Source organism: Varanus komodoensis, unplaced genomic scaffold (genome assembly GCF_004798865.1).
Source record: "Varanus komodoensis strain SLA01 unplaced genomic scaffold, ASM479886v1 scaffold5, whole genome shotgun sequence".
In the NCBI taxonomy this organism is placed as follows: Eukaryota; Metazoa; Chordata; class Lepidosauria; order Squamata; family Varanidae; genus Varanus; species Varanus komodoensis.
The window spans coordinates 5,071,214-5,087,757 of record NW_025336087.1 but is presented as its reverse complement, the minus strand read 5'-3'; the positions used below and the strand labels follow the sequence as shown (position 1 = coordinate 5,087,757).

Sequence of the window (16,544 nt, the reverse complement as noted above, 5' to 3'; positions counted from 1 at the left end):
AACAAACTCTGCACAACAACTTGCATGGTTCTTTCCATTTGGATAATTGAATGTTAGTATCTATGAATGTTTACAAATCTCAAGACTTCTTTCAGATGTCCTAAGCAGTTCATACAAGCAGCTAAATCTCTCTCTCTATACACACACATACACAGGATCTTATTCAAGTTAGTAAAACCCTGCACAATATATCTTTCTGATCGAAGGATCCCAGTTGTTAAAACAAGGGGAAATTCTAGGGAAATTAGTTATTCGCATTAATGGTTTAACACCAGATATTCTTTTTCCCACAACAGTGAGTAATCTCCCAAATCCATTTTGATCACTCAAAATATAATTCATCTGTTTCAAAAATAATCATCTGCCTCAATATGTATGAAGAAGCTATGGCTTGTAGGAAGGGGTTATAGCTCAGCAGTACAACATGGTTTGCACACAGTAAGTCCCAGGTTTAATTCCTGACAACTCCAGGTATGGCTAGGAAAAGATCCTGCCTCAGACCCTGACAGCCTAGATGATGATGACAACGACAATAACTTTACATTTATATCCCACCATTTATCCTCTTGTGAGGACTCATTAATCTGGTTCACACTAACAGTGACCTATGCTGAATATCTGGTAATGGGTGGTTAACTATGAACAACCCTTCCCTGATCTTATGAATGATTGTTGGGATGTGAACTCTGGGATATTTGAACCATGGTTTCTCATTACATGTGAACCCTGAATCATGAATTGTTCATGACTTGTTTCACCCGACTACACAGGCAATGGGTAAGACTGATTAAAACAAAAACAAAAAAACAACTATTCTACATGCTGGTACTACAATGATATAATGATTCATGTCACCAGGAGTAAGCAGGTGAAGGATGCAAGATACAACCAGAGATATCTTCCAGACAAACCCTGGGTAGGGAAAGAAACCAAGGGTTAGGTATGAACCAAGTCAATATAAAAGGCACCTTCCTATGAAGTGACAATGCAAGATTCTTTTTCATCCTAGGTGTAAACATAAAGAAATATGAAAGGCAGTTTCCTAGTATGTTTTTTCAGATCCATCTCCCAAAAGTAAGATGCTTACTTTAACGATGCTATTTCCCTCCCCGATCTCCCAATAAACAGATTCTGTGCCTCCCCAAAAGGTAGTATGTCTCTGTCACTCTCACACACAAAATTATAACATATAACAGAGTTCCCTTGAGAAAACTGAGAAAGGAGCAAAACATTCAAAAGTTAGCTATTCAATATCAACACAAAATTAATGTAACAAGGGCTGAGAGCTTCACTCACATCAGAAAGCATTTTTACCTTTTTATTAAAATATATGATTCTACAAACAGTAGTAGAGTGTCTGAAAGAATTTAAAGAATAGACCTTAGGGTGGAAAGAACATGTTCAATATCCTTATATTATGCCTATTTAATCATGTCTGTAAGGTGTTTCTACCACATACCATAGAATGCTGGAATTTGATTCCATCATTCAAACCACAAGCTGAACACAAGCTTCTATGCACATACTCCTATATTATTTTTGTCAAAGTTTGCTACTTTGACTGGGCTTAAATCAGTGCTTTGCATAACTCCTTTTCTTGGAGCTACAAGCTAAACTTAACAGACTACTTCAAAGTGTGTTACCTATCTTTTCAACCAGAGAGATTTTAACAGACTACTTCCCCAAATCTCAAAAAGTACTTCCCTATGTTCTCTATAGTTTCTTCCTTTTTCCTGAGACAGTATTTGGACCATTTGCTTCATACCAGTTGTTCTTGCCTGATACAGCATCCACTGATGTAACTAACCTTTAATCTTCCAGCACAATTTCCCCTCAGTCTTTATTTATTTATTTATTTAGGGTTTTTGTATGCCGTCCCATTGCTTATACTCTCGGGACGGCTCACATAAATAAATAAACATGATACAAAATACAATTAAAATCCGGAAACACCCTGGCTGCACAATTAAAACCTATAGATATTAAGCGGTGTTAAAAAAAAATTAAATAAAAAAGTCTTAGCCTGGCGTTGAAAAACAAATAATGACGGCACCAGGCGGACCTCTCTGGAGAGCTCATTCTACAGATGGGGCCACCGCAGAGAAAGCCCTCCTCTGGGTACTTTGCCTCATGATGTCTCTCCCGGAGGGCTCCCAGAGGAGGGCCTCTGCTGCCGATCTCAAGGGGCGGGAGGGCAAATAAGGAAGCAGGCATTCCTTTAGGTATCCTTAGTGGTCTTTAGTCATTCTTTTATTAACTGAGTAATCTGGGGTACATCCAGATGTGCAGTGACCCTGCCTCAGTCATCTTCCATTGTAACTATCCCATGTATTCCAACTGCTTCTACTATCTTTTTTCATTGAAGAAAAACCTGTTTAAGAAGCAATGCACACAACAGAAGCAAAATGCCTTTACACTGGCAGCACTATGAGCCCGCTGTCTGGAAGCACCCTTTATCCCATCTAAAAGGAACAACCAATAACATAAAGACCATTCCTCATGGTGTTCAAGCTGCATTTCAGTCATTGCAAGACACTTCTTGACCCCTTGGTGTGGTACCATTTGAAACAATACATGGGAGGTGGGAGAGAAGACTCCAGAGGAAGGCAGCCTTGCCACAAGGATGTATCTTTGCTCTCTGTGCTCAGAAGACACAAAAGGAGATCAGTGGAAGCAAGAAATTCCTGGTGACAGATTCCAACTAGCTTTTAAAATACAAGAGGTATCAAATGCCTTATGATGGGGTGGCACAGAAAATAGATAAGAATCTATCTTCAGAAGATCAGCAAGGGTTCCTGATTTTCAATTTTTAACAACAAAATGACCAAGCCTTCCAAAATTATAATGCTGGAATGAATGTTGGCTAACAGTGGACTTTTTTGTAGGAGGGCTACATTCAGTTCAGTTACTCTAAGCAAATAATTAAATACTAAATCCAAGTCCTCTGCACATGGCTATGATGACTGTATCTAATTATTCCATTTTAAAAAATAGATCCTGCATGCTTAAAGTCTGCCCACACCTGGAGGAACAATTGCCTCCAAAAATTTCCTAAATTCCTGCATTCATATATTAAGGTTGTATGCCAAATCACTATAGCATAGCACTGTGCTTTGACAACTGTATGTGGTAACCTTTGAAGAGGTACTGGCTCTTCATGGATCTACAGGACACAAACTGCCATATACAGAGCATCTGCAAAGCTAGATATGATGGGGGAGAAATCTGCATGTGCAATCTCCACCAAAACACTACAATACGAAATTTGTACTGTTAGTTCTGTCTTTCCTTTAGGAATGAATGCTGTGTTTCCTAAGGTTTCAACAGCTCCTAAGCAAATGTACATTCCTAGTGCATGCTTGCTAAGGTAGGAACACAGTCTGGTGAAAGGAGAATTTGCAACAGAGAATCAGCAAGTTAAAAACATAACACAATGTATACTTACATCTTTTCCTTTTCTGTCAATTCCCTCTTCTACCCTACCAAATCAGTATCAAGTTAGACAAGGTTTTATAACAGAGAAGCAGGAGATTGAAAAGTGTTAATGCCTACTTCTGCATTAGGCTATATTACCATGTTTGCCTTAATTTACATTTCCAGTGATAGATGTAAGAGTAATTGGCTCTTAGGCTAAAGAGAATGAAAGCATGAGACATACATTCCATTTTTTCTGTTGCACTAAACAAGATGGAACTATGCAAGTTGCTTCTTACATGCTTTATCCTCAGTACCAGTACCAGGCTTAAGATAGTCCCATAAAACCAGGAACGGAAGCATACTGATCCATAAACATGAGCAAAGCAAAGAGCGGGTAACACTGCCTGCAGAAGCACTTATTTGCAAGAATGAGTTACAGCTTTTAAGTAAAGGATAGTCCAAATATAAAATAAAAGTAATCTAGCATTGAAGATAGACAGCAGAGATGGTATAACATGTGATGCTCCAGATGTTGTTAGATTGTAATTCCCATTGTTCTGGTCACCATAGTGAAAGATGAAAGCTGATGGGAGCTGCAGTCCAACAACATTTTGGAGGGCCACATATTCCCCATTCCTGCTCTATAACAACTAATGACAGTTGCTAGGCATAACTCCAAAGGAAGGATGGGACCATGTTCAATTAAAATGAAACCTAAGCACTATCCTCCTGTATCAGACTAAGAACACATTTAGTCAAACATCCTGTTTCCAACAGTAGCCAGACAAATTCTTCCAGGAATCCCAAAAACAGGGCTTAAAAGCAACTGCCTTCCCCTATTGTTTGCCTCTAAAATGAGTAAACACAGGTGATTATGCTTTTGCTTCTGGTATGAAAGGTGGACTACCTCCATGAGAATCTGAAGGCAAGCTAATTGTGAATTCATTCCCATCCCCCTGATAAAGATGTCTTGGAAAGGCCTGCCACCATTGCAGATGCCAAAATCCTAAACTTGCCCAGGCTGGAACCATTTCCCCAGGCCTGCATTCATTAAGACATTTAATATGATCTTATGTTCACCCTTTAAGTACATGCTGATACACTTTTCAGCATTTGAAATTAAAAAAAACCCCACAACCTCATCATACTATCTGATTGCTGAAAAAAATAATACTTGCAAATTCAAAACAGCCAGGAAAGTTTCCCCCTATCAAATGCATGCCTGCATGGGCCCCAATGCTACATATAGGCTATAAATGTCTGCATGGTCCCTAATGCTACAGGCTATAAATTTTCTCCAATCATTCACTCTCAGATATGCACATACTAACACTTGTGTAAGTGCTAAGTGAACCCATGCTGCCTCTACTATTATGATAATCAATAAAAGCATTCCTTGAAGTCTCCTAATACATTAATTTATTTGAGTTATATCCCGCCTTTTTCTTACATGGTAAGGTGAGGAAGAAAGACCATCTTGCAACAGGGATAGTCTTGTCATCTGCACCCATTAAATGAAAACGGAACATGCAGAATTATCATCACTACAGGACTACCCTCATAAATGCTTAAATGTACAGAGGAGGAAAGTATTATGTGGAAGCCTTTGGCCTCTCCCTCAATAGTTCTAGATGTTTTAAAATAAGCTTCCATTTTTAAAGTAATAAATGGATATGCATGACTCTACATAAAGCACTTGTGTTGGTTTTCTTTTCTTTTCTCTTAGGCAGCCCTGAAAAGCCCAAGACACTTAGCAGGAGCAAAACCAATACTGAAGACAGTCTTTAATTCACTGCTATGTACATCTGTCATTTCATCTGTGAAGCCCTGAGGAAGCCAGGCTCTCCACAGCATGATCTGAATCAAGGTAATATAAACCACTGGTTATTCCAAATGCTCTGTCTATAATATTTCAGAACATTTGGAGGTGAGGTACCACAAGACTGCAGTCATGAGAGGCAAATGTTCTCCCGATCTTCAAAATGAAGAAAGAGGAAGTTCTGTGGTCTAACTTCAATACCAGTGAAGATTCTAGGAAAGATTTCCAAGGGGTCAAACTACAAAACATCTTGACAACAATGCAATACTTAGTAGAGGCCAGCAAGGACTTTCCAAAAATAAATCCTTCCAGACTTTCAAAAAATGCATTACTAACTCAGTGGATTGTGGGGATAGCACAGATATAATTTATCTTCATTTCAACAGAGCATCTGACAAAGTCCCATGATATATCAATTAACTGGCTGAAAGCTGCAAATTGCTCATCAATTGTTCCTCAAATGGAAAGGAAATTCTGAGTAGGGAGTCACAAGGTTCTGTTTCGCATGCTGTGGTCTTCAAAAATGTTAAGTATAACTTAGATGAAGGGAATTCTTGTCAGATTTCTGGATGACACAAAATTGGAAGGAATAGCACATGCACCATAGAACAGGAATAAAATTCAAAAAGACCTAGACAGAAGAGACAATGGGTCAAAACAATGAAAATGGTATTTCATAAAGATAAAGGCAAAGTTCTGTATTTGAGGGCAGGGGATCCAATATACAGTTATAGAATGAGAATACTAGCTTACCAGTAATACATGTGAAAATGGTTTCAGGTTTATTGTCTGTCATAAACTGACTGTAAAGTATTAATATAATACGAATGCAAATTAATGGTGCATTAACTTCCAAGTTTTGAGATGTAATAATTCCACTTTATTCTGCAGCAGTGTAACTCAATCTCAGTGTCCAGTTCCAGGCACTGCACTTTGAAGATATAGAAAAAATTGACCTGGTTCACAGGAGGGCAACAAAGATGGCAAGGTATATGGAAAACAAGTCCTATGAAGACACATTGAAGGAACTGGGTATATTCAACCCAGGAAAAAGTTGAGAGGATTCTTTATAGCAGTTTTTAATGCATGATTTTAAAAACTAATTCTCTACTGTCCCAGGGGACAGGACTAAATGTAATGCACTTACTTTATAAGAAGATAGATTCAGTTTCAACATCAGATAAAACTTCTTAACAGTAAGAATAAATCACAAAAGGAAGAGGCTCTCAACCTATGAAGGTCTACAAACAGAGACTGGATAGTTACCTCTTTGGGATTCTCTGGCACTGGAACTCTTGTATTGAGCAAGGGTGTTGTTAAGATGGCTTACAAGGTCTCTTCTATGACTGGGTTCACACAAAGTCAACATGACAACCCAGCATGGGTAACTAGCCACACTGGGCTGGCATGCTGTCATGATGAACCCAGACTGCTGCTCACAGGGTGCCTTATTTTTCCGCAACAAGCCACTCTGATAACCCATAGCTTCTTCTAGGAGTTGCTCAATTATAGTGGGTAGTCACATTGTCTGAACTTGGGGACTGACTTCACTGTGGGTTGCAGAGATTGGCTAGTGAGCTGCTCGACAAAACCAACAAAAGCTTCACCTACTATTTGTAATCTCATCCTTGGCATGGCTAGTGACATCCCCAGCACTGGATACCCAAGTGGCACTATGGAGTAGGCATCAATGGTTTACTATGTTTACTAAAAAATATTACTACCTTAAAAAAATAGTTTTTCAGCCTCAAACATTGTGCAAGTGTGTAGGTTGTTTTGTTTTCCACCCTTTCAACTTTTCCTTGGGTCTCCATCTACTCCAGAAAGGAGTGACTCCTCCCAGCTTTTTACTGCTCATTTTTGGAGCACTTTCTGCTGCAATTTCTATAGTTCCCTGACAGTTCTTTTTTTAAGAATCTGGGGGCGGCAACTGAATAGGGCCAAGTGACTAGTGTCCCACTGTGGGAGGTATAAGCAAAGCTGATGCCCCACTATATCCGCCAAGGGTTAAAATCCAGTAAAGACTATTTGCATGTTTTCTTGGACTAGGAATGCTGAAGGACTAGAAAGTAAGAGGAGGAGAATTTACACTTCTGCATTAATTGCTCCATTAGTGCAGGTACACAGATTCCCCAACATTTACTTCCCAGCCCTTAACTTTATGCTCCATTCCATTTATTTCTCAGCCATTAAATTTGCATAAATTTCTGCATTTTTCTAACTGTCAGGAAACCACATTAACAGTAGCTGTAAATGCTCTGAACAGGAGCCACAGAAAAGTTGGGAGTAAATACCTCACCTTTCTCTTTCTAGACAAGCTGCAAAGTAATTGAAAAAAAAGTAGCAACTGAAGCAGGGAAAGGGAAACAAGATGGATCATTCCATGAAGGACAATGAAATAACGGCCACGGGACTGAGGGGGAAAGAGGGGTAGAACTTGTCCATTGGGCACTCTGTGGGTGGTACCCCAAACAACCATACTGAATAGCTCATTTGCAGGATGGCCTGTTGTGCAAACACAGTCTATGATTATATTACTCAATTTATTACCAAGAATAAGAAATTAAATAATTTAGGATTAGATTTCCCGTTTTGAAATGCATATACTTCCTAGAACACAAGCAGCCATCTTATAACTAGTAAGATTATTTATCTAATCCAGTATTGTACACTCAAATGGAGAGTGACTCTACAAGATCTCAAAGGGACAGTTCTCTTATATCACCTACTTTTTAAACTGAAGATTACAGCGTCTGATTCTAGGAACCTCTGCATACCTGGCATGAGTTCTTGATCTTGACCAAGCATGCATATTAACTGACCAGGAAGTTTGAGGGCATAAAATACTTTCCCCATATAGGTTCACAGGATTATCCAGTGCAAAACAAGATGTCATTTCTAGGATTTTGTGCCTTGAATGACTTGTTCATTCCTGGGTCTACTACAGAACCCACTAAGAGAGAACACAAGATGTAGTCTTTCACACAGCATATCAAAATCACCTGCCCAGCTCCATGATTCTTTCATAAAACTGAAAAAGTAGACTCACACTTAGGTCAATTCACAATGTGCCTTAGTGTTACATGACTGAGCCCTATGATCATGCATTACTTCTTCCTCTCCTGTGCTTTGCTACAGTAAGTTATTTCTGTTTTCCTGGAAAGCAAATAATGATTACATCCAAGCCAACAAACAACAGCTTCCATAACCTATCCAAACCAGGACTGCAAACTATAATTGGGTGCAAGTATGCAATTCTGATTTGAAGTGCTTACACAAATCAGTCTGTTGGGTCATGTACAAAAGCAAAGTATTGTTTCTGTGAAAGTGGACGTAATATCTAAGTGGAACACATGGGCAGAAAGAAATGAGGAAACACTCAAGAACTCATCTGCCATTGCATGTGAATGGGCCTAAGGCATTTGACAGAGAGTTCAGTTTTATGAGTACGGACTAACAAGTCTATAATATTCAATAAGTCATTTAAAAAAATATTTATCCAAGCTCAACCAATGACCAACAACAGTGACTTCTTTTTATGTTATGTTTATCTTCACCCTATGTCATATGATGCACCAATTTTTGTTAGATGTGAATTTAAAACGTTCTAACCAATCACAGACATATCTGTAAGTGTCAAGCAACTACACTAGAATGAATTCCTGTTAACTGCTGGTAATAGTTGCTTTTATCTGCATACGCACAGATTAATTTGTTGGTGTTTGATTACACTCAAAGTTGTTAGTTATATACCTGACACATTTTCATTCTGGTGCTACTTTTGCACCCACTTCCCCAACATATAAAGTAATGGATAGCAAAATCAGAATCCTTAGAAGTGAAAATTTCTAAAAAAGTTAGGAACAATTATATTATTGTGAAGGGTACATACATATACCAGAAGGTAGATCTGAAAACCAAGACTGTGTTTAACTTACTGATAAAAAGATGCATGGTTACTGAAAAATAAACTTCACTGAGTTCAGTGGGGCTTACTTCCACATAAACACTTATAAGACCATACCAAATCTCAGAACTCTGTTTAGCAGCATAAAACTTCAGTCACTGCCTTCCACAGCATATTGTGACCCAGGATCCAGTATTTCAAAATCATGTTGGATTACAAACAATAGATTTTGAAAACAAGCTAGTCAGCTGTTGCATCTCCAAATACCTTTGATAACATTAGACATTAAATATGGTGCCACAGAAGCAACATAACTAACAATCTAGGCTTGTATTTCCTAGAAATCTCTTTACTGATTCAGCTTAGCTGGAAAATCAGACTAAACAGACTGTAGCTGAAAGTATTCAATACAAATGATTAATAATTCTTTTAAATAGGTATTTTTCCTTTGAGGTATCATTGTAAATAGCAAATATGCATATATTGACTCACACAATGGGTTAGGGTATTTTGAAGACAACTTTATTTTCATTTAGTCCACCAAAGCCTGTCTTTCTTAAATTTGCTCCAGATTTTGAGATTGTTGTATATTTGACTGAGTCACTTAAACCTTGTACTGACTGACATGCATAATAACATTGACACACAAATGCCTATACTCAGAAGCAAAAATCTGGTGAGGCACTATATCACAATGCTCAATTGGTCCACTGAAATGACAGGATAAATCTTTTAATCTACATTCCACTCTATAACCCCAAATTGTTACACATAGCAAGGTGCCCACAGATAGACCAACAAAGGGAAATAGAAACATAGATACAATGCAAGCATTTTAACCTTTGATTTAAGAAAAATGAAGATTTTTTCAGGTCTAAGTGACTTTCATGCACTAACAAGGTGTCCAAGTCGCAAGGTGTCCAATCGCAAGGTGTCCAATTATTACTTGATTACATTATTATTAATCAATTATTACTTGATTAGAGATGTATTCATAACCAAAAGCCTCGTATTTTTCTTAGTGTTCCGAAATTGCAAATATATAGTATGTCTTGATCTTATGTTCATTTGATCTTATGTTCTTGTAGATTATGTTTAAAATTGTAGTTAATTAAAAAATGTCAAATACAGTCAGAGCTGTGCATTTTCCCTTTTGGATAAACAAAACTAGTTGTATTTTAAACCCCAAGAATAGTATCCTTCTAAGGAATGCAATGTTATCTACTAGGAAAGAGTAACCCATAGCATGTGGAGATTCAAGTTTGAAAAGCTCTACCTTTTCTTCCACAGAATCCACAAAATTAATTTTGCAGTTCCAATTACATATTAAGTAACATTTGCCTATCTATATTTAAACAGTACAACAATCTACATTACTAACAAAAAGAAAGAGGTTATCTATCATTCATGTTTCATCATAAAATTAGCATATATGTTAGTTGCTACTTAAAAATAGGATGAGCAACTTTATTTAGTTTATCTTAAAAAAAATTATACTACCTTATACTTTCAGAAAATCTCAAGTCAGTGTACAAAGAATTAAAAACATTAAAACTAGGCAACAGTACTTGATTAAAAATAAAATAGATTATATATATATATACTAAAACTAACATTTTAAAAACTGGGTAAATAAAAAGCTTTTGGCCTGGCACCTAAATGAATAAGGAGTCGGCGCCAGGTGATCCTCTCTGGGGAGCATATGCCCCAATTGGGGCACTACTATTGAGAAGGCCCTTTTAGTAACAGCCTTCCTCACCTCTGCAAGAAGGACCTCTGCTGATGATCTAAAAAGTCTGGGCAGGAGTATACAGAAGAGGATGATCCATTATTCAGATCCCAAACTATTCAGGGTTTTATATGTCATTGTAATCACCTTAAATTGGGTTCAGACTTCAAATGGTAGCCAATGGAGATGATACAGGACCAGTGTTATATGATCACATCTTTCAATTCACACCTGGATGCTCTATTCTGTACCAATTGAGCATCTTCAAGGGAAGCCCCACATAGAGCTCATTGAAATAGTCCAAACTACTGCAATAATAGCAATAACTATAATTTCTAGATTATGAGAAATTTACAAACATATGCAAGCCATTTCTCACAAGCAACAACATACACAAATTGCTGTGATTATTTGCTCCTATTTATTGTGGTCATGGCAAATAGTGAATTGCTTACAATTACCCTGCACTATTCACATTCCCTATGGAGAAATATCATGACATAGATGTGACTCAAGAGTTTAGACAGATGTATATCTGCTTAAAGACAACATTTTAGTTACTGCCCTTAAATATTATAATATATTACAGAATAAGTATTGATTGCATACAGAAATTATGTTGTGTACTATACTGTACTGCACTGTAGTTTATTTGGTGAGAGAGATCTATTTTAGTGGTACTCTTTTGTGGATGGAGGAAGGCATACTGTGTTGCACTAATGTATTTGCAGAGACATGTTTGACCTACTTGATTTCTTCAATGTTTAAAAAATCAGATTACCTTGACAATTTATTTCACATTGTATCAGCCTACCTGAACAAAGGATACCTTTCATTGCTCATAAAATCAATATGCAACTTAATATTCTAAACTTGGAAATAAGGTTAAGCATGTTATCAATCAGTTATCAATGATGGCTTCCCTGCCCAGCTGAAGCTGAATGATACATCGGACATCTGACATTATACTTTGCTTCATTTGCTATTCAGCACACTTTCAAACTTGTGAAAAATCTGTACCACAAATATTCTTGCAACCTTTCCTCTAGTGCTGTTAACACCCAACCCCCAGGAATTCGAAGTCTGGGTGAATTTCACACAGCTCTATAAAATGCATACAAGATATGAAAGGCCTCCCTAAAAAATTTCCTATGCATAAGTAACAGTCAATATTTCAGGAAAGGCAATATTGCCAAATGAAGCAATTCTTGCATTCTCAGCTCATCTTAATAAACAATGAAATGATTCAATTTGAAATGTTTCTGTCAGTGCTTAATCCTATTACTCTTCTGTTGCAGCAAAGGTCTAGAGATAACATATCCAACTGCAGAGTAATATATAGCATGGCATTAAGCAAATTATGTTTTTTTTCCATAAACATTTCATTCATCTATTTCAGCATTTTTCCATAAACATTTCATTCATCTATTTCAGCATTAGCTGCCTTCAACTAGCCTGTTTCCACAAACAAGTTATTTTATTTCGCAGTTCACAAATCAGAGTTCACTCAGTTAAAAAAAAAAAAACATGCAAGCTTCAGAAATCAAAATGAATATTCACCACTGTTGATTACTCAGTGACCATTTCCAGAGCTAGTATTTACTAAAATGTTGGTTCCTGTAGTAATGAGATTTTGTAATCACATTACTTAGTTGTTAATAGAACTGCTAGAACACTCATTCACCACTAGTTAAGCCTACAGGGAATAATTACTAGCCACATAATGGGACATTTCAGTGATTTTAATGTTCAGTGATTTTAAAAATAGTATGGGTATTCACCTCAATGCTGCCATCCTAAGTATGCTTACTAAAAGTTAGTTCTACTGAGATCAAGGAGACATGCTTCCAAAGAACCACGCTTAGGACCTTGCTAATGTACTCCATTATGAGCACTGCAGTCTACAATTCTCACATAAAGCATTATTTAGGCAGTGCAAGGACACACATGGATATCAACATCTCTGCTACGAATCCGCAGCACAAATTTACTGGGAGCAAGCTTGTACATCCAAAGCAGCAAGGTTACTTAAAAAAGGAAAGAGGAAATGTGAATGGCTTCACATATAAACTAAAAGGCAGTTCAGCTGACAGTTAAATTTGTTTTACTTGAACATCCGCAGCTGAAATCTGCATTTCCTGTCTCAAGAATAAGAACAGGTCAAGCTCTGCAATGTCAATAAGTTTAAGCAAAGCATGCCACGCTCTATTCTAAAACATCAGCCACCTGACATCATACTGGGAATTTCTGTTTTAAAAACAAAGCAGACACGCATAACTCTACATTGTTTTCTTTCTCAGGAGACCCACATGAAAACAGTTCCGCATTTTCGAGCTGCAATGAGGCGGAACAAGACACAGAAACGAGGGGGGGGAGAAGGGGCTAAGAGAAAGGCTATAGTTTCTCTAAATTCTCTAAACAACAGCTCAAGGAGAATGTACACCACTAGTCCACTGCTTACCCATGTATATTTTAAACACGTAGGAATATTTTATACACATATACACACCATTTCCGGTCCTCCCGGTATTTCAGAAATCCCCCCACTCAAAAAAAAAAAATCCTTCCCCCTACAGATCCTCCTACCCACAGCGAAAAGCACAGCCTGAAGAATTTGCGTGTTTAACCGCACTGCAACTGAACGGGGATACATCCGGCCCTGGGTCCTCCTCCTCCTCCTGCACCACCACGACAAATTCAAACTTCAAAGCCTCTTCCCAGTCGCTGGGCAGATAATCAAACAAGCCTTCATCCCCGAGCGCCCATTAAACACACGCACTCCTTGCCGGCAATGCCGAATCTATCCAAACGCTTAAGCAAACCTCATGAGCAGCGGGGGAGAAGGAGAGAGGAAACGGGGGCAACGAGGTAGCGACGGGGGGAAAAAGCAGAGAGATCGGTGCCAAAACAAAGCTTGGGAAGCGGCGCTTGCATGCTAACCTGCACCCAAGAGCGACCCCTGGCAAGTTTCGCAGGACAAATCCGAACTCCGTGGAACGGAGGCAGCGGCAGACACGCAAACCAGCAGCAGCGAAGCCTTGCCATTTGCGGACACACTTGCACACTCCTGCTCCCCATGCTTCTTCTGAAGGGTGCCCAGCCCTCCGTTACCTGCCGTTACTCGACGAGAACCAAGACCAAAACGGCACAAGCCCTCTCTCTTCAACAGGCCTAACCCAGTGCCTGGGAGATCCCGCCGTTCCCAAGTGTCACCCTTGCACCGCCTGAGACACACATACATAGGCGCGGGGGGGGGGGGGCTCACCCTGCTCCGGCCGAATGAGCTGGCGGCAGCGGCAGTTCCATGGTCCTCTCGGAGGCGCCAGCTCCCGCAGCCTGGGTCACAGTGTCCGGCAGCGGCGAGTCCTGGGAGCTGGCAAGGGGGAAGCCGCGGCTGGGCGAGGACGCGGGGCTGCCGGGGGTGGAGTGCGGCGTTGGAAGGGCAGACTGGACGGCCGAGGACGCGGCAGCGGCGGCTCCCGACAGGCAGAGGGGCAGCTCCGGGCATTCGGCGGGCTCCGGTAGCCCGTCCAGCTCCACGCTCCGCACTTTGCGCAGCTGTTTCCGCCGCCAGTCGGAGCGCGGCTCTCGGCCGCCGGAGTCCCTGGTCAGGAGAAGCCCTCCAGCAGCACTGCCGCCGCCGCCGCCGGCGTTCCCAGTCGCGCCGTTCCTCAGAGGCTTCGGACTCCGGGCGGTGGCGGCAGACGAAACAGCGGCGGCGGCAGCAGCAGCGGCGACTTCGTTACCCGAAGATAATCCTACCGAGGAGGAGATGCGATTCGCAGCTGCCGCCGCCGCCGCCGGTCCTCCTGCCGCCGCCATTTTCTCTGGCGGGTCGCATCACATCCCACACTCGCGCTCCGTCAGCCAGTTGCACCGGGCTCTGAGGGAGCCAGAGGGAAAGAGAATTCCCCGGGCGGGCGGGCGGCGCGCAAATGGCGTGGGCTGCGCAGGTTGCGTAGCGCGAGGGGGCTGGGCCACTAGGCGGGCCCAGGTTGAGGGAGGGAAGAACGAAGAAAGGAAGGAAGCGGGAGGAGGCGATAGGTAACCTGAGGGGCGCGCGCCGCAGCTGGGATCTCTCAGCGCCTCCTCTGGTCAGCCAGGTGTACTTAGCTCGGCTGGCCTCTGCGCTTGCCTCTCCGGCGCACCCTCGGCTCCCGCACAAGGCAAGCTGGCGCTCTCAGCCGGCCTTGTTTAAAACCAAAAGGGAGCGCGAGCAAAGCGACGGTGGGCTGCCTACTGGTGACAGCGCCTTTCTGGGGCTGCGCACCATTTAGGGCAGAATCCTGTGCATGTGTAGACAGAAGGAAGCCCAACAACTCGAGCACATCCCAGCCAGCATGACGAGCTAGGGCATGCTGGAAGCTGTAAGGCTTATCTTCCGTTTAAACGTGTATAGAATCGTGCCTTTAGCCTTGAAGGACTCTTCTCAGTCGGATCGACCTATTCAAGAAGTACGTAAGAATATATGGGAGTCCTGGAGTGATATGATGGATGGTGCAAATCTCAACTGCAGCAGCGACCCCGTGTTTAACTACTCGTCATGTCATGCAAAACAAAAAATGACAGCCCTATCTCAGTAAGTAGAAAACTAGCATGGCAGGGAGAGGCCTGAGCTAGACGACTCTACATCCAAGCAAGGTGTTTTCTTTTGTTTTTTAAATAATGTCAGTGGATAATCAAATATGAAAAGCCCCACTTGCAGTTTGAAGTGGTACAGTCAATTCTGGCACATTCTTCAGGACTCTAGTCTGTGCATGTTAACTTTAAAGTAAGTCCCAATGAGTTCATCTTTCTAAATATGCATAGGATTACAGCCTACAGCGACTCTTCTTCTAATATGTATTCAAGGACTGAGCAAGATTGTGTGTGTGTGTGTTTTGCATTTGATTTGAAATTTAATACAGCTTTTTGTTTTGTTTCGCTGCACAGCTATTTTATTTTGTTAACTTATTTTTCTGGAGACACACACACACACACACACTAAACTGAGTCATAGGTATGGAGTCAGATAATTTTGACTTTAAATGTAGGACCACAATCTTATACCTACTTACCTGGGAGTAAACTCCATTGAACTGAATGGGACTTAGTTTTGAATTGCTGCCAGGCTGAAGTCCCATTCATACGTACTGTAAGCCTACTGAATTCAAGAATGATTGACTGCTGAGTAAACATGCTAAAGAAATGAGTCATTGTTATTCTTACAGCTTGAAAGGCACTTCAGTTTTACAAAATCTGAAAGTCTTTAGTATCTTGGACAATTTTGGGATTTCTGAGCCATTTTAACACATCAAAGGAGCTGCACTCCTGTAATTATTATATTTGCATCCTTGAACTTTGTTGAGCCACTGTCATTGACAAGCTCTGCACAAACCCATGAATAGGTAGAGTGGCATCTCTCAGCAATCATGTAATGCAGCATTAGAGTGTTGTGCGTGCCAATCCCATTCTTAGTTTCTCTGGAATGTCATTTGATACTCCCTGTTACCCTTTCATTCCATCTCCTTAAAGAACAGTGATGAGGTGAGTTTCATTCGTCCCCAGCCTTACTGGTTGGAAAAATTAGCATCAATTTGTTCATTACAGTAGTTCATATATCTGACACATTAAAATGTTTCTTTCCTGAGTATTAGTGGACTGGTCAATCCAACAGCACAGATTGTCTTACT

The 16,544-nt window shown here is 40.4% G+C and overlaps 1 protein-coding gene across 2 annotated transcripts in view; it reads right to left on the bottom strand.

Annotated features, from left to right (window-relative positions):
- The window catches only part of MAP3K1 (mitogen-activated protein kinase kinase kinase 1), a 64,048-nt gene extending 49,292 nt beyond the window's left edge, over positions 1 to 14,756 (bottom strand). For both annotated transcript variants that reach the window (XM_044445962.1, XM_044445963.1), the window contains exon 1: positions 14,138 to 14,756. In XM_044445962.1, coding sequence (XP_044301897.1) covers positions 14,138 to 14,694 — 557 coding nt within the window. In that variant the 5' untranslated portion in view covers positions 14,695 to 14,756. The remainder of the gene's footprint in view (positions 1 to 14,137) is intronic.
- Between the last annotated feature and the right edge of the window lie 1,788 nt (positions 14,757 to 16,544).